The 21902-nt window shown below is 46.7% G+C and overlaps 1 protein-coding gene across 5 annotated transcripts in view; it reads right to left on the reverse strand.

Annotated features, from left to right (window-relative positions):
* GAK (cyclin G associated kinase) overlaps positions 1 to 21902 on the reverse strand; it is a 652499-nt gene that overhangs the window by 604371 nt on the left and 26226 nt on the right. For 4 of the 5 annotated variants that reach the window (XM_033916764.1, XM_033916747.1, XM_033916757.1 and 1 more), the window contains exon 2: positions 15478 to 15539. The exons of the other annotated variant lie outside the window; for it this stretch is intronic. In XM_033916764.1, coding sequence (XP_033772655.1) covers positions 15478 to 15539 — 62 coding nt within the window. The remainder of the gene's footprint in view (positions 1 to 15477; positions 15540 to 21902) is intronic. 5 annotated transcript variants of the gene reach the window in all.

Genomic DNA, 21902 nt, shown 5'->3' on the forward strand with positions numbered 1-21902 from the left:
GCTTTGGGGATTTCCCTCTGAAAGAACATATTTTGTTGGCCAGACGAAGACAGGCGACTTTCCGGTGGAAGGATCTTACTGTGGGAGTTTTCCAAGATCTGGCTTGGTCTACCCTACAGAAACGCAGAGCATTTAAGGAAGTCACTCAAGCTTTGGGAGCTGGTGGATATAAATATCGCTGGCTCTTTTCCTTTTGGAATGTGGCTGACTATCAATGGCAAATCTAAACGTATGAACACAGTAGCGGAGGCATGAGCGGTGATGCGGGAACTGGGCTGTGCGAGTGCTCCAGAGGGCCCTCAAGACCTAGCAGTACATCCACGTCTAAACAAAGTAGGACTTGGAATAGAGCATTACGTTCTAGCAAAAAAACTAACAAATCTGTAACTTGAAATCTCACATTTGCTACCTTGATGGTTTTGTTGCCCTTACTGCAGTGAGGGCTGCTGTCATTTGAATGCATATTTCACTTGCCTTTCTACCTGAAGGTTCTGTTGGTGGATTTGGTGGGTGTCTGGGCAACATTACTGAATGAGCGACCTAATGCTAGCTGGCTGGAACTATAGCAGTTTCTCTGATATGGGGTTGCTCGGGCATGGGCCTATTCTGGGGTGGTTCTTGTGTGGTTGTTTTTTGGTTCTTTGGTGAGGGTGAAATGGGCTGTTGTGGGGGAAGGATGAATGTTGTAAGGAAGTTGGTGTGAGTGGGGAAATTCTGGAAGTTTAAAAGTTTTCTTTGTTGTGTGGTGATTGCCTTTTGGGGAGGATTGCATTTTCTACATGCTGGCGGATTCTGGTAAACAGGGTTTGGCGCAGCGCCAGGGAGGTGGGGGGAAGCGTTTCAGGGAGCGGGGAGGTGTTGATAAGCTTTTTACTATAGGTTCGTGGAATGTTAATGGACTTAATAGTCCAGGTAAACGCAGTATTGTGTATCGTGAATTGGTGAAAATGAAATAGGATGTATGTTTACTTCAGGAGACGCACTTGAAGCCACGAGATGTGACTGTCTTGCATTCACCCTATTTTGATCAGGTATGGTCTCATCAGGGGCAGCATCCTGGTTAAAAGGTGAGTGAGCTTGCCATACTTGTACGAAAGAGTTTGGGATTAGTTGTGAACCAGGTATATTGAGATGCTACTGGCCGTTGTCAGGCTCTTCTGGCTTCTTTACAAGGGCGTCCAATTACTATTATCAACCTTTATGGTCCTAATGTAGATCAGGCTGGGTTCTATGACTCTATCTAAGTGGATTTAGTGGGTTTTGCGGGGGGTTTCCATTTATCTGGGTGGGGACTTCAATGTCACTCCTGATGTGCAACTGGATCACTCCTCTTGGGGGGGGGGGGGTCGCACTCACCTTTTAGGGCTCCTCGCAGGGCCTTACTGTCTTTGTTCACCTCTTTGGGCCTGGTAGACTGCTGGAGGCTTTCACACCCCATCCAATGCTCTTACACTCATTACTCACATGCACATCAATCTTATGCTCACATAGATGGGATTTGGGATCATCGTAATATGTGGGGGAGGGGTAAAGCAGGCAGAGATCGGCCAAATCAAGATCTCGGACCACGCTCTAGTCTGGATAGCTTGTGCGGGCTTTTGGGAGGCAGGGGGACACCATTTTTGGAGGCTCAATGAGTCCTTATTGAAGGATCCTAAAGTAGTTCAGGATGTGGGTCTTGCCGTGGTCCAGTACCTTCAGCATAATGATAATGACACGGTTAGTGATTCTATTTTGTGGGATGCGCTGAAGGTGGTGGTCCTCTGAGATTTTATTAAATGAGGGGCCCGTCATAAGCGATTGCGAGCACAATGATCTTTGTCCCTCCACGAGCAATTGGTACACCTTGGGAATTTACATCAGAGACACCAGGATCCTTTGATGTATGAGCAACTTCTGAAGGTGCTAGCAGAACTTTCTCTTTTACAGCTGAACAAATTTGAGTTTTAACGGTCGCAACTCTGGCAAACGATCTGAGTATAATAATAATTCCAGTTCGTGGTTAGCCAGATTTATTAAACTGAAGCAAGCCAGGGCGGCCATTACGCGTATTCTTGATTCCACCGGCGTGGAACACTGTACAGATCAGGCTATCAGGAAGGTTTTTCTTTCTTATTATATTACGCTTTATAGTGCGACGGCTGGGAGGGGTGTCGATGATATACCGGGATATTTGAGTAAGATAACGTTTCCTAGGCTGTCAGTGTCTGATCGTGCACTTTACAAACCCATTGAGTTAGGGGAGGTATTGGGAGTTATTGCACAATTGAAGATGGGGAAATTGCCGGGACTAGATGGGTATACAACCCACTTTAAAACTTCTAGGAATGACGATAGACAGATGCTGTACCATGCAACCACAAATCAACAAAACAATTCAAAAATCATTCGCGGTCATGAGAAACTTAAGGCAAGTTCGAAAATTCTTTGACAGAACACAATTCCATCTCTTGGTCCAATCCCTAGTCCTAGGTCTTCTAGACTACTGCAACATAATCTATCTCCCCTGCCCTGCAACCATGATAAAACTACAAACAGTTCAAAACACAGTGCTAAGACTTATCTATTCACTGAGGAAACATGACCACATCACGGTGGAGTACTTCGACTCACACTGGCTCCCAATACAAGCAAGAGTACAATTCAAATTCTACTGCCTACTATTTAAAACCATAAATAGAGACAGCCCAGCCTACATAAACAACTGCCTAATCCAAACTACCTCAATCAGACACAGGTGAACCCAAAAACCGTTCACGCATCCCCCTATCAGAGACGTCAAATAAAAAAAACTGTACGATGGCCTTCTAGCCACACAAGCAATAAAACTAGACTACCAACTCTCCAATCTACTGATAACAACCCCAGACTACAAATTGTTCAGAAAAGAAATAAAAACCATGCTATTCAAGAAAGCCTTGAAGACAAACTAACACCGCAAGACTCATCCCAATTCTCTAAAGCAACTCACTATACTCTTCAATTCCTCTGGAAATGGCCAGATAACTCCTTTTGTAATCCGCCTTGAACTGCAAGTTAATAGCGGAATAAAAATCACTAACGTAATGTATACCAATCAATTTTATAAACAGTTTCGTGAAAACCTGGCCCCTTTGCTGGTTAGGGTTGTGAATAGGGTGCAGGAGGTGCCTCCTTGCCTTCCTCCATGGGTGAGGCAGGGATATTTGTCTTGCTCAAACCAGGAAGAGACCCTTTACAGTGTGGAGCATATCGCCCCATATTGCTGTTAAATACTGATGCAAAAATTTTGGTGAAAATCTTGGCTCTTCGATTGGGTATAGAGAGCTGCACGGGGACGACGGGAATTCTGTGAGATCCGCGGGTTCCCCCTTCGGGTCACGGGGATCCCATGGGGACGCCCCCTAGGGTCGCGGGGATCCTGCGGGGTTCAATGCACTCGAGCCGCGAGGCTCGTCTTCTTTTTCCTATCTGCCCTGCCGCAGCACAGAGCTGACCGGAAGTCTTCCACGATGGAAGAAGGGAGGGAAAGAGATGTTGAGGTGGAGGAGGGAATGCATTTTTGGAAAAGAAGACATGAACTTGGGAGAGAGGAAGGGAGGAAAAGACATGGTTGTGTACATGGGAATGGAAGAAAGGAAAATTTTTGGTCATAGGGAGGGAGGGAGGTACAGATGAGAGGGAGAAATATTGTGGTGGAAAGGTTCCAGTGTGACAGATTGAAATGGATGCAAGAGGGAGGAATGTTGGACATAGTGGTGAAGGGAATGGAGGGAGAGATGTGCATGGTGGCATGGTGCTGGAGAGGGGTGATAAAAGGAGAAATGTTAGGCATGAGGCTGGTGGGCAGGCACGAAAGATGAGAAAGGGATAAATGCTGGACCATAGTAGGAGGAACCAATGGACAGCAACAGAAGAATTTACAGAAGATGGGAAAGCGGAAAAAAGAAACTGGGACCAACTTGATGGAAAAATAAGTCTCCAGACAACAAAGGTAAAAAATGGAATTTATTGACTAAAATATGTTAGCTTTGGGAAATGTATATAGCAGATGTCTTTGTATTGTGTTCAAAAGAAAAGGAAATGCATTTCTGGTTTTATTTCTATAATGTTGAAGTACTTGCTGACCCTTGCTGTGACTAGTGGGGATCCCCAAGCACCGCCAGCAGAAGACCTCCTCTAGAGACAGCCAGAACTGCCCTCCACCAAGCACAGCAGTCGCTGGCAACATCCATGAGCCACTGAGGTGACAGCATCTGTAACTCAGGAACGCTACTGCTGCCTGCCAAGCTTGGCAAAAGGGACCCCCGACCAACGGCAAATGAAGTCCTCAGCTGACAGCTTGGGGGTTCTCATCAGCTGAGTATTTATATTTACATTAGAGACTCTGGTAGAAACCTGTTTACAAAGTATGTATTCTTCCCAATTAATATTTCCAAATTAATAAAGTCTCTTTGCTTATTTGTAAATGGGTCTCTACCAGAGCCTTTAATTCAGTAGCATAATTAAATGAAATAACTATTTCTGAAGTTTACAGGGACAGGCGGGGACGTGGGGATTCCTCGCGGGGACGGGTGGGATTCCTCACGGGGACGGGTGGGGATGGGTGGGATTTTGGCGGGGACGGGTAGGATTTATATCCCCGCGCAACTCTCTAGGATCCTGCCTACGTTAATCCATATGGATCAATCTGGCTTTATTCAACATCGTCAGGTTAGCGATAATATTAGGCGGACGTTACACTTCTTGTGGGACACTCAGCGGACATTTGATAAAATAGCCTTCTTGACGGTTGATGCCGAGAAGGCTTTTGATCAGGTAGCTTAGGAGTTTTTATGGCAGGTGATGGAACGGATGGGGTTAGGCTCTTTTTTCTTAGCTTGGTTGCAAGCGTTTTAGAGAGTCCCAAGGGCGACTATTCGGATCAATGGGGGTTACACAGACTTTTTCTCCATTGCTCAGGGAACGTGACAAGGCCCCTTGTCCTCCCTTTTATTTGCTCTCTCAATGGAGCCCCTTGACATTCGTATTTGAGAACACTTTGCACTGCGGGGGGGTTAGGGTTACTGAACTGGACTGTCGTATAGCCTTGTTTGCAGATGATGTTTTGCTGTATGTGCATGACCCGGAGGTCTCCCTGCCAATTCTCTTTGAGCTTTTTCTGAGTTTGGAGGGGTGTCGGGATTCACTGTAAATATGGACAAATTTGAAATATTGGGAGTCACTTTGGATGAGGAGGATATTCATTGGTTATCTGCCCGGTTTCCCTTCAGGTGGACCTCGGGGGCAATTAACTACTTATGGATCTGCTTGCCCACTGATTTATCCCAATTGTATGATATGAATTATGCTAAGATTGTTCAGCAGATTCGGACTGACCTTCAAAGGTGGCATGGATTATGGTTGTCTTGGTGGAGGAGAATAGCAGTTATAAAAATGAATGTTTTACCCCGCTTTTTCTTTCTGTTTCAAACTTTACCGATTCCTGTACCTTCCTTAGTTTTGAAACAATTACACACTTTGTTTTTCAAGTTTAATTGGCAAGGGCGACCCACTCGTCTTTCTAGGCATAGTTTGTGGTCCGCCCGGTCAAGAGGGGGGTTCGCATTGCCTAATTTGTTTTGGTATTTCCGGGCAGCTCAGATATGGCTTTTGTTGGATTGGGAGATAGCTGACACCAAAATAGCGGTGAGAATGGAGCAACATTTTGTGGGACCTCATCACCTGAAGTATTGGCTTTGGTCATCTTCCCCTGCAGGAGTATCCCTGGCGGGTCAGGATAATCCCTTTTTGGATCATCTTTTGAAGTTGTGGTGTGATACACACAGGCGTTGGGGGGACGGGGTTGTTCCTTCAACTTTCAGTGCTATAAGAGATGAACCGCAGTTCTCTGTTGGTCGGGAAAGTCGTACCTTTGAGCATTGGGTGCAATCTGATCTGATTACATTTTGAGATATTCTGCATAAGGGGGAACCTGGTGTCTTTTGAAACCTTCCAGCTCAGTTGTGCTTTGCCTAAGGGGGACTTTTTGGCCTACTCACAAATTCACCATTTTATGAGCTCACAGGGTTGGGATAAGGGGTCCCCTCGCTCTTTTGAACATTTTGCACAGTTGTGGCCCACCCTTCGGGGTCTTCCAAAACCAATCTCGATTTTCTACTAATAGTTTAGGGGTTTTTCCCTTTTTCAACCTACCTATCAAAGGGCCTGGGAACTGAATTTGGGATGTCATTTTTCAGACAAGGAGTGGTCTACGATCTGTATTGAAGTGGGTAAAGCATCATCCTGTGTACTTATTCAGGAAAATGCATATAAAGTGTTTACCCAGTGGTATTTCACTCCTGTGAGTCTGCACCGAATGTATCCAGGGTCTTCGGCTCTTTGTTGGAGATATGGGGTGGGATTTGGGACCTTTCTACATATTTGGTGGGAGTGCCCGGTTTTGAAACCTTTTTGGAAGCAAGTGATGGGATGTCTGACTCAGTTGTTGCAAATTATTTTACCCTTTACTCCACAGAGCTGTTTGTTAGGCCTTTATAATATGTGTTTGCATACCTGGAAAACTAAGCTTCGATGTTGTGGTCTGGCCGCTGCTAAATGCCTGATTGCCAATAATTGGAGACAGATGGCATCGCCTACCAAGTTGGAGTAGACTTTAAAATTTCAGACCATAAGCGCCATGGAACTTTCCATTGCCAAAAGCCAAGGATACATGCATACCCGAACTTGGTCTTTAATTATGGATAAAGTGGACTCATTGCTTTAAGCTTAGCAACGCGGGAGGGGGGTTGGGGTGATCACCTGAAGAACCAACAGGGGGTCCCCTCTTGGAGTGCTTTGGTTCACAGGGCTAGGGGATGGAATGTGGGGTTCTGTTTGAGAGTGGATATCGGGTCTATTGTGGAGTTGTTGTGAAGTGCCTTTTGGGTTTGCTGATTGCTATTACTGATATCCATGTTTGATGTTTTATATTTCTATAATTTTCAATAAAAATTTAATAATAAAAAAAATTGAGGAGTTTCAAGGCAGATGGAGGTTTAGAAAAAAAAAAAAAAAAGATCATTTAAAATCCAAGATGGTCACTGCCAGTAAAGTCGTGCCAAAATGGTCCGTGGGGAACTCCCTGAAGTACAAAAATTGCAGGTAAATGGGTTTTAGAGGTGAGGAACCTTGGCTCTGGCTGCAGAAACCTTTAAGTTTCACTTTTGGAGACACCCCCCCACCCACCACCCACCCCGATTGTTCCCATAGGCTATAATAGCCTTACTCACTGTGCAATGTGCCTGCCTTCTTCTGCTTAGGAATGCAGCTGGGACAAATGAAAAATAACTCTTACTCACAGGTTTGCTGGATCATGAACTTGGTTCTTCGGGCTGCCAGCTGGATTGGCATTAGACTGATCCTCAACCCCACAAATAGGGAGAGGACCACACAGCTTGCCCACTATTAAGCACGGCCAAGCCAAGATGGAGCCAAACAGCCTGTGCTCAAGCTCCTGATAAATCAGGGATGTAAGCAGCTATGCAGGGGATGGCCCCAATGCTCAAAAAAATACAAAAGCAGGCTGGCTAGCTAGGTGTCCCCAAGGGCTGATCCTGCTAGCAACAGACTTCTGAAGCACAGTCTGTGTTTTCTCCCAGGCATAGGTCCCAACAAGTTGGAACATCTGGGCATGAGCCTCCAACCAACACTTAGAAAAAATACCTCAAAATAATAAAACCGCAGAGCACAAACACTTTTGAGCAACTTCCTTACAGAAAAAAAACCTGAGGGGGCAGGAGCAGCTTCCTGAGAAAGAGGTGGTGTTCAAAAGACAATTAACATCATTGTGAAAGTAACTTGAGGGTTCAGGACCACTAGAAACATTGCAATAGAACTTGCTTTAGTAAATCAGCTCTCATGTCCAAATACTTCAGTCAATTATCTTTCTATATATTATTTATTTTAATAATGTATATACTGTTTAAGACTAAACAGTTTACAGCACAATATTAAAATGAAGACAAAGTAAAAGCAAATACATAATAAAATATATATATAATAAAATGAATATACATGTAATCTTCTAAAAAACACCATAATGTGAATAGTAGAGGTCATAGATAATTCATCCATTTTAGCTGAAATAACTAAAAAAATGCATCTACGAATATCTGCGTCTTTAATAATTTTCTGAACCTACCCTTATCACAGCAATTTTGTATATCTGATCTATTAAGGAGTTCCAAAACTTAACTCCTGCACAACAGAAAGTCCTTTTACCTGTCTCAACGAGTCTTGGATTCACAGACGTCTTCAGTAAAGCTAAACTCTCAGAACACAAAGATATTTTTGGTGTATAGCGGAGTATATTACTTTTAAGTAATTCTGGGATGTTTCCATACAGAAATTGATGGAAAATCATCACTGCTTTATATTAGACTCTGAAGGCGACCGGAAAGCAATGTTACTTACCGTAACAGTTGTTATCCAGGGACAGCAGGCAGCTATTCTCACTAATGGGTGACGTGATCCAACGGAGCCCCGATGCGGACGCCTCACAAGCAGTCTTGCTTGAATAAACTCGAAGTTTCAGGTCACCCGCACCGCGCATGCGCGAGTACCTTCCCGCCCAGACTAGGGCGCGTCGCCTCAGTTCAGATAGCTAGCAGAGAAGCCAATCCAGGGGAGGTGGGTGGGACGTGAGAATAGCTGCCTGCTGTCCCTGGATAACAACTGTTACGGTAAGTAACATTGCTTTATTCCAGGACAAGCAGGCAGGTATTCTCAAGCTAACCACAATGGGATGGTGGGAGAGTTGGCAACTTAGGAGAATAAATTTTGCAATACTGTTTGGCCAAACTGTCCATCCCGTCTGGAGAAAGTATCCAGACAATAATGAGAAGTGAAGGTATGAACCGAGGACCAAGTAGCAGCCTTACAAATCTCCTCAATCGGTGTCGATCTGAGGAATGCTACAGAGGCTGCCATCGCTCTGACCTTATGGGCTGTAACTTTACTGTGAAGGGGTAATCCAGCCTGGGCATAGCAGAAAGAGATACAAGCCGCCATCCAGTTGGAGATGGTACGCTTAGAGATAGGACGTCCCAACTTGTTCGGATCAAAGGAGATGAAAAGTTGAGGAGCAGTTCTGTGTGGCTTGGTGCGTTCCAGATAGAAAGCCAAAGCACGTTTACAGTCCAGAGTATGAAGAGCTGATTCTCCAGGATAAGAATGAAGCTTTGGGAAAAACACTGGAAGAACAATGGATTGATTCAGATGAAATTTCAAGACCACTTTAGGGAGGAATTTTGGATGCGTGCGAAGAACCACCTTGTCATGATGGAACACTGTGAAAGGTGGGTCCGCAACCAATGCTTGAAGCTCATTAACTCGACGAGTTGAAGTGAGGCCAATAAGAAACACCACTTTCCAAGTGAGATACTTCAGATGAGCCTTGTAAAGAGGTTCAAATGGAGGTTTCATCAGCTGAGAAAGAACAACATTGAGGTCCCAAACCACTGGAGGTGGTTTGAAGGAAGGATGACATGGAAAAGTCCTTTCATGAATCTGGAAACCACAGGATGAGCAGAGAGAGATTTCCCTTGAAGAGGCTGATGGAAAGCAGCAATTGCACTGAGATGGACCCGTATCAAAGTTGACTTGAGGCCAGAATGGGAAAGGTTTAAAAGATAGTCCAAAACTGAAGACAAGAAGGAGTGTTGTGGCTCATGATGATGAGAAAAACACCAAGCAGAAAATCTAGTCCACTTTTGGTGGTAGCATTGTCTAATAGCCGGCTTCCGTGACGCTTCCAAGACATCTCTCACAGGTTGGGAAAACTGGAGAGGAATTATGCTGAGAAGAACCAAGCTGTTGGGTGTAGAGACTGCAGGTTGGGATGAAGCAGAGACTCCTGATGCTGTGTGAGTAGTGAGGGAAAAACTGGTAGAGGGTACGGCTCCCTGGTGCTGAGTTGAAGTAGAAGGGAGTACCAAGGATGTCTGGGCCACCGTGGAGCAATCAGAATCATGGTGGCATGGTCTGACTTGAGCTTGACTAGAGTCTTTTGAATGATTGGAAATAGAGGAACCGCATATAGAAAGAGGTTCGTCCAGTCCAGAAGAAAAGCATCTGCCTCGAGGCGATGAGAAGTGTAGATCCTGTAGCAGAACTGAGGCAGTTTGAAGTTGTGGGGGGCTGCAAAGAGATCTATCTGAGGCGTTCCCCACTGGGAGAAGATGTGATGAAGGGGCGTTGAGTGGGGAGTCCATTCGTGAGGTTGCAGAAGACGACTCAAGTTGTCCGCCCCTTGAATGTAGACAGCTTTGAGGAAGGTGTTGTGGCGGATTGACTAATCCCCACACCTTCAAAGCTTCCTGGCAGAGGGGGGCCGATCCCATGCCACCCTGTTTGTTGACATAATACATGGCAACTTGGTTGTCTGTGCGAATGAGGACAACCTGAAAAGCATTGAGAGCATTGAAAATCGCCCTGAGTTCCAGGAGATTGATGTGGAAATGGCGGTCTGTGCTGGTCCAATAACCCCGAGTGCGAAGACCGTCCAGATGAGCCCAAGCATAAGTTGACGAGTCGGTCATGAGAACTTTCTGATGGGGGGGTGTTTGAAACAGCAAACCTCTGGATAGATTGGAGGATAGCATCCACCAGCGAAGAGACTGTTGCAGAGCAGGAGTGACCTGGATGTGTCGAGACAGAGGATATCTGCGTCCACTGAGATGCCAGCGTCCACTGAGGAATCCTGAGGTGAAGTCTGGCAAAAGGAGTCACGTGAACCGTGGAGGCCATGTGGCCCAGAAGAACCATCATGTGTCTCGCCGAGATGGACGGGCGAGAGGACACTGAGTGGTAAAGATGGAGGAGAGCTTCCCGACGTGGAGGGAGGAACGCTCCGAATTGGGTAGTATCCAGAACAGCTCCAATGAAGGGAAGAGTCTGGGAAGGTTGTAGATGGGATTTTGGGAAGTTTATCTCGAACCCCAGATGTTGTAGTAACCAAATCGTCTTCTGGGTCGCTAGGACGGCTCCCTGAGACGTGGAATCCTTGATAAGCCAGTCGTCCAGGTAGGGGAACACCTGAAGGCCGTGGCTCCTGAGTGCTGAGGCCACCACTACCAGGCACTTGGTAAAGACTCTGGGAGACGATACCAGGCCGAAAGGAAGCACTCGGTATTGAAGATGAAGATGTCCCACCCTGAATCTGAGGTATTGACGTGAGGCCGGGTGAATGGGAATGTGAGTGTAGGCCTCATTGAGATCCAGAGAGCATAACCAGTCGTTCCGCTCGAGGAGGGGGTACAGGGATGCCAGGGTCAACATGCAAAATTTTTCTTTGACCAGAAACTTGTTGAGCACCCTGAGATCCAAATTGGGGCACAGATCGCCCGTCTTCTTCGGAACAAGGAAGTATCGTGAGTAAAAACCCTTGTTCTGTTGAGCCCGAGGGACCGGCTCAACAGCCCCCAACTGCAATAGGGTCTGCGCTTCCTGAAGAAGAAGGGCGGTCTGGGCCAAGTTGGAAGGATACTCTCTTGGAGGGTGTTCCGGAGGAACTTGGTGGAACTGAAGAGAGTATCCCTCCTTGAAAAGGACCCAGAGGTCGGTGGTAATAGTTGTCCATCGATGGTAAAAATGATGGAGACGACCTCCAATCGGTGGCAAAACTGAAAAAGGCAGAACGACAGATGTTATGCTCTCTTTGAGACAGTCAAAAGGGCTGAGGAGCCTTAGGGACAGCAGACGATTGTGGCTTCTGTTGCTGCTTATGAGGATGCTGCCTCTTGACAGGCTGACGGATGGGAGGAGCTTGTTTCGGTGGGTAACGCCGTTGGTAGATCAACGGTGGGCGTGATGGACGAGGAGCAGGCTTGGGCTTTGGATGGAGGATCGACTGAAAAGACTTCTCATGGTCCGAAAGCTTCTTGGTCGCTGCCTCAATGGACTCATCGAAGAGGTTGGTACCAGCGCATGGGACATTAGCAAGCCTGTCCTGGAGATTGGGGTCCATGTCGATGGTCCTGAGCCACGCCAGCCGGCGCATGGCCACCGAACAGGCCATGGCCCGAGCCGAAAGCTCAAAGGCATCGTAGGAGGACTGCATCATCTGCAAGTGGAGCTGGGATAGTGAAACCAGGACCTCCTGGTACTCAAACTGTGCCCCAGGGTCCAGATAGGGTATGAACTCCTGGAGGACAGACAGGAAAAATTCAAAATATGTGATGAAGTGGAAGTTGTAATTCAGAACTCTGGAGGTCATCATGGAGTTCTGGTAAATTTTCCTGCCGAACCGGTCCATAGTCTTGCCCTCCCTACCAGGTGGAATGGTGGTGTAGACCTGGGAGGGGTGAGACCGCTTCAGAGAGGACTCCACCAAAAGGGATTGGTGGGAGAGTTGGGAACCCGCACAGTACACCCTTTATGGTGTACTGTGCGGTACCTGGCATCCAATTTGCCTGGCACAGCGGGAATGGAATAAGGCGTTTCAAGGCACCACATAAAAGTCTGATCCAGGAGCTTGTGTAGAGGAAGCTTGAGGGATTCAGAAGGTGGTTGAGGGAGATGCATCGTCTCCAGATACTCTTTTGAAAATTTGGAACCTGTGTCCAGCTGAATGTCCAAATCAGAGCCATCTGCCGAAGGAATGAGAAGGATAGCTGGTCAGCTAGAGCCGGGCCTCAAGAAGGACTCGAGGATGTTGAGGCCTCTGGATCCAATGAAGACGGGGATCGTGGTGGTGAGATAGACCCCAGTGTATCCTCGAGCTCCAGTAGCGGAGGCAGAGAAGTAGCCGGTGGGGAATACTGCAGAAACGGCTGTTTTCGATGAGGCGAGGCATACCTGGATGAGTGCCTCGATGAATGCCTCGATCGATGATGCGAGCTATGTCTTCTGGATGCCGGTCTCGATGGACGAGGCGAGTGTGTCTTCGCTGAGGCCCCCAGATAGTGGATGGGGCTGGAGACCATTGATCGAAGCAGGGGTGGATGGCTGGAATCACCCCAAGGCACCCGCAGAGGCTCGAGCCCCTGCATCGGGTGGATCGGCTCCAACGGATGCACTCGCAAAGACTCTACTCCTTGCATCGAGTGAATCGGTTCCAACGGAGGCATGGGCAAAGACTCTGCTCCTTACGATGCATGCACTGATGCCAGACCAGACACTCGCAAGGACTCTGCTCCCTGTAGAGAGTGTGTGTACCGCTGAGGCACTGGAGGCGGCATAAGTGCCCAGGCTGGATTTGAGAGAGAAGCTTAGGCCCTATGGTGGTGAAAAGCTCAATGAATTGCTTCTCTAGCAAGGGCTGGAACGAAGCCGGCAAGGATGGATCCGCATCAGCAATGGGATCACCTGCTTGGGCCTCGCGCTCTTTAGGGGTAGTGTGTGAGTGCTTGGGCTTGGAAGCCTTGGGCACTTTCAGTACTACCGGTGGAATAGGCTACTGTGCTACCTGACCTGAAGAGACCGAGGAATGCTGTGGAGCAGCGGATGATGTCAAAGGTGAAGGACCCTTCGATGCAGACTGCTCCGTCGAGGACTCCATGCTAAACAGTGACTCCCACAAGATGCAACGGCGCTTGAAACCACGTGCGGTGAGTGTGGAGCAAGGCCGGCACGATTTCAGAAGGTGTTGAGGCCCGAGACTCCGAATACAGCGTCGATGAGGGTCCATTAGCAAAATCGCACACTGGCACTTGGCACACTTTTCAAAATCGGTGATAGGCCGGGACATAGGCCGGAAAAGCTCTGCCGCAAGATAGAAGCCGCGGGGCTACGGCCATGTGGCCTGCACCTACGCTTTTCAACCTCTTTATTTCCTCCCTAGGAGCCACTTTAGATAACCTAAATGTCACATCCTTCAGCTACGCAGACGATATCACCATACTCCTCCCCTTCGACCCATCTGAGACCACCACCACAGCAAAGCTAAAAACAACCCTAGATACAGTGGAAAAATGGATGATGGACCACAAACTGAAACTAAACTCAGAAAAAACAAAATTCCTTTTGCTTGAAAAGGCCAAAACTCCTACCATCACAGAACTGAAAATCAAAAATACCAAATACCCAATACAACCCGAACTCAAACTCCTAGGAGTAACGATAGACATATGCTGCACAATGCAGTCCCAAATCAACAAGACAACCCAGAAAGCTTTTCTAACTATGAGAAATCTACGTAAAATCAGAAAATTTTTCAATCCAGCACAATTCAGACTAATTACCCAATCCCTAGTCTTAGGTTTACTGGACTATTGCAACTCCCTCTATCTACCTAGTCCTGCCATGATGATAAAACAACTTCAGACCATACAAAACACCGCCCTCAGACTTATCACATTACAACTGCCTTCTTAGACTCTCACTGGCTACCCATACAAGCACAAATTCAATTCAAATTCTACTGCCTATTATTCAAAGCGTTAAATGGCTCTTCCCCCTCCTACTTAAACAACCGCTTAAACCAGATCTTCACCTCAAGACACAGAAGAACCCCGAATCCTTTTGCCTTCCCCCCACTCAAAGGCACACAGCGCAAGAAAATGTTTGACAACCTTCTGGCAACACAAGCAGCAAAACTCAACCATTTCATCTCCAACCTGCTGATGACAACGGGCGACCTCAAAACATTCCGAAAAGAAATCAAAACCTTGCTTTTCAAAAAATTCATCCAAATATCTTAACCCCTCTTCACCTATCTCCAAATAATTCTCCCCTATAAAATCCTCCCCAAATCACCTATCAAGTAAACAGATTCCTGAAATGTATTGTAATCTTACCTATTCCAAATGTAATCTATTTGTTTATATCACACAGTTCTGCACTGTCAATTTGCTATCCAACTTGTAAATCCCCTCGGAATCTTTCCAGCTATATCTCCTCTGTTGTTAAAAAAAAACAAACAAAAAAAAAAAAAGTGTATCTTCACTGGAAAATGTCCAGCCAAATCTTTTGTAATCCGCCTTGAACTGCAAGGTATAGGCGGAATAGAAATCCGTAATGTAATGTAATTTTTTTTTTTTTGAAAACAAGAACGACGAAAATCAGCGATTAAGAGAAAAATAACCCAAAACCGCGGACTTTAGAAGGCACAAGTGAAAAAACTTCACGCAGAGAGTCGAAGACGGACTTCTCGACTCCGCGGAAAAGTAAGAACTGAGGAGACGCGCCCTAGTCTGGGCGGGAAGGCACTCACGCTTGCGCAGTACAGGCGACTCGAAACTTCGAGTTTCTTCAAGCAAGACTGCTTGTGAGGCGTCCGCTTTGGGGCTCCGTTGGATCACGTCACCCATTAGTGAGAATACCTGCCTGCTTGTCCTGGGATAAGCCAATGTAATTTTTTGAGATATGGTGAAATATGATCATATTTAGACATACCCATTATCAGAAATGCTGCTGCATTTTGTATAACCTGCAGTGCAATTCTAACTGATACAGAGATGAGAGAAATTTTAAAGAAGTTAGAGGGCTTGTTGTTTCCAGCTATTCAATCTCCATTACCTTCAGAGCATATTCTTTGCCATTTTCAAGGTCATGAGCCTCATACACAAAAGCAAATCCACCTGTTAAAAAAACAATAAGCACTCATTACTAAACTGTTTTGCACATGTATGACAAAATATTTCAGACTTCAGCAAACTCTGGGGAAAAAAATCAATTATTAAAAAGGTTTTCAACAAATAGCCACTTATAAGCCCAGGTTCACTTCAGAGTTCTAGTGAAGCCCAGTCCTGCAAGCTAGAGCTCCATCACAACACTAAAGTGACAAAACCTGTGGCTAGCCATCAATGAAAAGTACTGTAATGGAAAAAAAAAGATTCAGAACTACCATTAGAACTATGCCACCTGGTTTTAAGGCCTAGGGAATGTATCCACTAATGAAAGTGAACAAATTGAAAAGCATATAGTTCTCTCCAGAATTTTGCACACAATGAACATGTGCATAATCACTTCACTAGGTAGGTCAAGCATAGCAGACAAAGCAGTTACTTACTGTAACAGGTGTTATCCAGGTACAGCAGGCAGATATTCTCACGTATGGGTAATGTCATCCACAGAGCCCCGATGTGGACAGCTTGCACAAGCAATCTTGTTTGAAAAACTTTAGAAAGTTTGCGACTGCCGCACCGCACATAAACGAGTACCTTCTCCCCCCCACATAGGGTGCGCATTTTCTCAGTTCAGATAGCTGCCTAAGAAGCCAACCAGGGGAAGTGGGTGGGTTGCGAGAATATCTGCCTGCTGTCCCTGGATAACACCTGTTACAGTAAGTAACTGTGTTTTATCCCAGGACAAGCAGGCAGAATATTTGCACGTATGGGTGACCTCCAAGCTAAGCAGAATGGGATGGTGGGAGTGTTAGCGATTAGTAGAATAAATTTTGTAATACTGTTTGGCCAAAATGGCCATCCTGTCTGGAAAAAGAATCCAGACAGTAATTGAGGTAAATGTATGATGCTGTAGTTATAGCCCAGCCTGAGCATAGCAAAATGAGATGCAAGCAGCCAACCAGTTGGAAATTGTTCTCTTGGAAATTGGATGCCCTAACTTGTTTGGATCGAAGGAGACAACATTTGAGGAGAAGATCTATGTAATTTAGTCCTTTGCAAATAGAACGCCAAAGCACACTTGCAGTCCAGGATGAGAATGAGGCTTTGGAAAAAACACTGGAAGTACAATTGATTGATTGACATGAAATTCTGTAACAACTTTGGATACTACCTATTCATGATAGAATACTGTAAATTAGGGATGTCCAACCTTTCAGCTTCCCTGGGCCGCATTGTCCGAAAAAAAATGTTTCTGGGGCTGCACAAATGCACAAACGCTGCAGCAAGACAGAGGAGGGAGCCGGCAAGACGGTAAACACCAAGGGGCAGCAGAGGAAAACACTGCATCACCCTCGACCGGGGCCACACAAAATACTTCACTGGGCCGCAGGTTGGACACCCCTGCTGTAAATGGTGAGTCTGCCATCAAAGCTTGTAGCTCACTGACTTGGCAAACAAACGTGAGAGCAATGAGAAATACTACTTTCCAAGTGAGATATTTCAGATGAGCCAAAGACAATGGTTAAAACGGAGGCTCCATTAGTTGAACAAGAACCACATTGAGATCCCAAACCACTGGAGATGGTTTAACATTGAAAAGTCCATTCATGAATCTGGAAACCACAGGATGAGCAGATAGAGATTTCCCATCTAATGGCTAATGAAAAGCAGCAATTGCACTGAGATGGATTTGAACAGAGGTGGATTTGAGGTCAGATTGAGATAAATAAAAAAGATAATCTGGAACTGAAGATAAGGAGATAGATTCAGGCTCCTTGTAATGAAGATCGTACCAGGCAGAAAATCTAGTCCACTTTTGGTTGTAACATTGTCTGGTGTCAGGTTTTCTGGAAGCTTTTAAAATCACTGAGACTGAGAAAACTGTGGGCTTGAAGTTATGTCAAGAGGAACCAAGCTGTCAGATGTAGAGACAGCAGGTTGGGATGAAGAGAGCCATGACTGTGTAAGCAGAGATGGAAAAACTGGTAGAAGTAGTGTCTCTCTGCTGCTGAGTTGAAGTAGAAGGGAGAACCAAGGTTGTCTGGGCCTCCAAGGAGTTATCAGAATCATGGTGGCACGTATTTGTTTGAGTTTGACAAGTGTCTTGAGAGTCAGAGGGAATGGAGTAAACGCATAGAGAAATTTGTTCGTCTATTCCAGGAGAAAAGCATCTGCCTCCAGGCGATGAGTAGATTCTGGAGCAAAATTGGGGCAGTTTATTGTTGTAGAGGGACACAAAAAGGTCTATCTGAGGAGTCTTCCCACTGAGAAAAAATGTGATAGAGAGACAGAGAATTGAATGCCCATTCATGAGGTGGCATGAGATGACTCAATTTGACTGCCAGTGAATTTGAATATAGACAGCTCTCAGAAAAATGTTGTGAGGGATTGCCCAAGACCAAATCTTCTGACCTTCTTCGCAAAGAGGAAGGGATCCCATTCCTCCCTGCTTGTTCACATAGTACATGGCTACTTGATTGTCTGTATGAATAAGCATCACTTGATCGTGAAGATGTTGAAAAGCTTTGAGAGCATTGAAGATCGTTCTGAGTTCCAACAGAGTGATGCGATTTCAACAGTCTGTAGCGGACCAATATCCTTGAGTATGGAGACCATCGAGATGAGCCCCTCAAGCATAGGTCGAGGAATCTGTTGTGAGGACCTTCAGGTGAGGGGGCGTTTACAATAGCAAACCTCTGGATGAGATTATCCACCATTGTAGAGATTGCCGAAGAGAAGATGTCACTGTAATGTGCTGAGAGATTGGGTTGAAAGCCTGCAACTATTGAGAAGCCAGTGTCCACTGAGGACTTCTGTTGTGAAGTCTGGCGAAAGGAGTCACGTGAACAGTAGATACCATGTGACCTAGGAGAACCATCATGTGTCTCACTGAGAAGTGAGGGTAGACACTTGTTGGCAAAGGTGTATGAGGGTTTCCTGCTGGGAAAGGAATGCTCTGAGTTGTACAGTGTCCAGTAGAGCTTCAATAAACTACAGAGCTTGAGAGGGCTGCAGTTGTGATTTGGGAAAATTGACTTAGAATACTAAATTTTGCAGGAACTAAATAGTCTGTTGTGTCGCTACTGTAACCCCCTAAGATGTGGAATCTTTGATGAGTCAGTCGTCCAGATATGGAAAAACCTGGAATCCGTGACTGCGCAAAGCTGCTGCTACTACTACCAAGCACTTCGTGAAAACTATGGGAGATGATGCCAGGCCGATAGGTAGCACTCTGTATTGGTAATGATGATTTCCCACCCGAAATCTGAGAGAGGCCGGATGAATGGGAATGTGAATGTAAGCCTCCTTGAGATCCAGAGAGCATAACCAATCATTTCGATCCAGAAGGGGAGATAAGGACGCCAGAGAAAGCATCCGAAATTTTTCTTTGACGAGAAATTTGTTGAGAGCTCTGAGATCCAATATTGGTCGGAGACCTACTGTCTTCTTTGGGACAAAGAAGTAATGGGAGTAAAACCCCATGTTCTGTTGTTCAGGGGAACTCTCTCAATAGCATTGAGAGATAGCAGAGCTTGAACTTCCTGGAGAAGAAGAGAGGTCTGTGTGTGTCTCTGAGAGGTAGAATCAAGATGGCGGCAGCCTAGAGTCAGCTGTTACATCAGAATCGGGAGCGTTTCTTTTCTGAAGGAAAATTCCTGAGATGCCACATTCTAAACAGACCTGTTACATTGAGGGCATCTACCCCAACGCAAAGAACTATTCTTGCCATCTCCCTCAATCCCAGAGGAATACCTTGAGGTGTGCCTGAGCATTCTTCAGCCGGAGGAGAGGCAGGAGATTCAGAGCTGGAGATCTCTCTCCCTTCCAGCAGCCATTCCGCCGCCGCACCCTGCTCAGCTCGCGAGCCTGTCGGGTGAACCCTGCACCGAAGTGAAGGCAGGGGAAACCCCAATGTAGAGGACTGGACTCATGAGAACTTGCACCGAGCAGGGAAATTTGAATGCCAGTTTGGTTTCCAGCACTGTAACATCAAAAACAACGGCAATTACCCTTGAGAAGATATAGCACAGTTACTTACCGTAACAGGTGTTATCCAGGGACAGCAGGCAGATATTCTCTACATGTGGGTGACGTCATCCACGGAGCCCCGTTGAGGACAGCTTTTCAAGCAAACTTGATTGAAGATCTCAAAGTTTGCTAGTGCTGCTCACGCATGCATGTGCCTTCCTGCTCCACTAGAGGGCGTATCCCCTCCTCGTGGTCTTCAGTTCAGATAGCTAGCAAAGAAGCCAATCTCGGGGAGGTGGGAGGGTTGCGAGAATATCTGCCTGCTGTCCTTGGATAACACCTGTTACGGTAAGTAACTGTGCTTTATCCCAGAACAAGCAGGCAGCATATTCTCTACATGTGGGTGACCTCTAAGCTAACCAAAAAAGGCACGGAGGGAAAGTTGGCAATTTATGAAAACAGATTACGTAAAACCGACTGGCCAAATTGGCCGTCGCACCTGGAAAAGGCATCCAGACAGTAGCGAGAGGTGACGGTATGAACCGAAGACCAAGTGGCAGCCTTGCAGATCTCCTCAATAGGCGTGGACCTGAGGAAAGCGACAGACGCCGCCATTGCTTGGACTCTATGCCCCGTGACCCGACTTTGCAGCGAGAGACCAGCCTGAGCGTAGCAAAAGGAAATACAAGCAGCCACCCAGTTGGATAAGGTGCGCTTGGCAACAGGCGTGCCCAACCTATTAGGATCAAAAGAGATGAAAAGTTGAGGAGCCGTCCGATGAGACTCGGTGCATCGCTGGTAAAAGGCTAACGCCCTCTTACAGTCAAGCATGTGAAGCGCCACCTCACCAGGATGAGAGTGGGGCTTTGGAAAAAACACCCGTAGAACTATGGACTGGTTGAGGTGGAAATCTGAAACCACCTTAGGCAAGAACTTAGGATGAGTACAAAGGACCACCTTGTCATGATGAAATACAGTAAAAGGCGGGTCTGCAACCAGAGCTTGCAGCTCACTGACTCTGCGGGCAGATGTGAGAGCAACCAGGAACACCACCTTCCAAGTGAGATACTTCAGAGGAGTCCTATCAATGGGTTCAAACGGAGGTTTCATCAATTGAGCCAGAACCACATTAAGATCCCAAACCACTGAAGGGGCTTGAGTGGAGGATGAACATTGAAGAGACCTTCATAAAGCGGGAAACCACCGGATGGACAGAGAGCAGTTTACCATCAAGCGGCTGATGAAAGGCAGCAATCACACTGAGGTGGACTCGAATAGATGTCGATTTGAGGCCAGACCGAGACAAGTGGAACAGATAATCCAGCACGGAAGACAAGGAGGCTGAAAGTGGATCCAAGCGGTGTTCAGAACACCACGCAGCAAATCTGGTCCATTTCTGAGAATAGCATTGTCGAGTGGATCTCTTCCTAGAGGCCTCAAGAACATCCTTCACCAACTGAGAGAAACCGAAGGAGGGAGGCAGGTGGAGAGGAACCAAACTGTTAAGTGTAGAGACTGCAGATTGGGATGCAACAGCGAACCCCAACTCTGAGACAGCAGAGAAGGAAAAACAGGGAGAAGCAGAGGCTCCCTGACACTGAGCTGGAGGAGCAGGGAGAACCACGGCTGCCGGGGCCACCGAGGAGCTATCACGATCATTGTGGCGCGAACCGACTTGAGGTACACCAGTGTTCTGAGTATTAGAGGAAAGGGAGGGAATGCATAGAGGAACCTGCCCGTCCAATCGAGAAGGAAAGCATCCGCCTCGAGACGATCTGGGGAGTACATCCTCGAGCAGAAACAAGGCAACTTGTGATTGAGGGGCGAAGTGAACAGATCTACCTGTGGAGTTCCCCACCAAACAAATACCTGCCACACAGTGTGAGAATGGAGCGACCATTCGTGCGGCTGAACAAGGCGACTCAACTTGTCCGCCAGACAATTCTGGTCGCCCTGGATATACACCGACCGAAGAAAGATGTTGTGGCATAACACCCACTGCCAAAGAGGAAAGGCTTCCCTGCAGAGCGATAGGGAACCCGTACCCCCTTGCTTGTTCACATAATGCATCGCCATCTGGTTGTCCGTACGCACCAGGACCACGCAATCCTGCAGCAAATGACGAAAAGCAACCATTGCATTGTAAATGGCCCTGAGCTCCAGAAGGTTGATGTGGCAGCAACGGTCCGCACTCGACCAAAGACCCTGAGTCCGAAGGTCGTCTAGGTGCGCTCCCCAAGCATACGCCGAGGAGTCCATCGTCAGAACCTTCTGATGCGGGGGTACGAGAAAGAGCAAACCTCTGGACAGATTGGAAGAGCTGGCCCACCAAAGGAGCGAGCGTTTCAAGGAGGGAGTCACCGCAATGAGCTGTGAAGCGGGGTCCCGATCCTGCCGCCACTGAGA

The sequence above is a fragment of the Geotrypetes seraphini genome, chromosome 1, assembly GCF_902459505.1.
Source record: "Geotrypetes seraphini chromosome 1, aGeoSer1.1, whole genome shotgun sequence".
In the NCBI taxonomy this organism is placed as follows: domain Eukaryota; kingdom Metazoa; phylum Chordata; class Amphibia; order Gymnophiona; family Dermophiidae; genus Geotrypetes; species Geotrypetes seraphini.